At 59.4% G+C, this 498-nt stretch overlaps 1 protein-coding gene across 1 annotated transcript; it reads right to left on the minus strand.

The window, feature by feature from the left end:
• Positions 1 to 44: 44 nt before the first annotated feature.
• On the minus strand, positions 45 to 423 carry PHALS_02162 (uncharacterized protein; the record flags this gene model as incomplete). The annotated part of the gene is made up of 2 exons (XM_024716684.1): positions 45 to 392; positions 418 to 423. 2 exons carry the CDS (start codon positions 421 to 423, stop codon positions 45 to 47), a joined length of 354 nt encoding a protein of 117 aa, XP_024582258.1.
• Positions 424 to 498: the final 75 nt, after the last annotated feature.

A 498-nucleotide genomic window follows, 5' to 3' on the forward strand; every position in this document is an offset into this window, starting at 1 on the left:
ACTGCGATAACAAAAACGGCACCTGAGGGTGTAATGCCAGTCAGTTAAGCGACAGGTGATAACGCAGTCTGGTGCCGGGCCCCGGCCTGCTCTGAAGCTTGAGTGCATGTTGTCAGAAAGGGCACGAAAGTGGAGGCCTGAGCGCCTCTGCTGCTGAAAGGGCTATCCGCAGCGCTGAGGCGTGACGGTGGGCCAGAAGTCCACGCCGGGAAGCGTGGACAGTTCGGGGCCGGCCAGGGAGGGCCGATCCCCGAACGGTTCGTCGGCACGACGTCAAAGCCGAAGGTACCGCGTGAGCGGCGCGAGGACGGCCCGGCAGCAGCAGAGGTGCGCTGGCCCGCACTGCGGCTCGCTCGCCCGGAAAAAAAGCTGCCACGTTTGACCGTGACAGCCTTTACAAATCTAATCTTAACTGACCAGCATTACCCTGTTGGGCAGCGGATTTTCTTTGACAGCATAAAAAGCAGGTGCAAACGGTTGCCTGAATCCTTATGCTTA

This window comes from Plasmopara halstedii, assembly GCF_900000015.1.
Source record: "Plasmopara halstedii genome assembly, contig: Scaffold_1797, whole genome shotgun sequence".
NCBI classification, from domain to species: Eukaryota; Oomycota; class Peronosporomycetes; order Peronosporales; family Peronosporaceae; genus Plasmopara; species Plasmopara halstedii.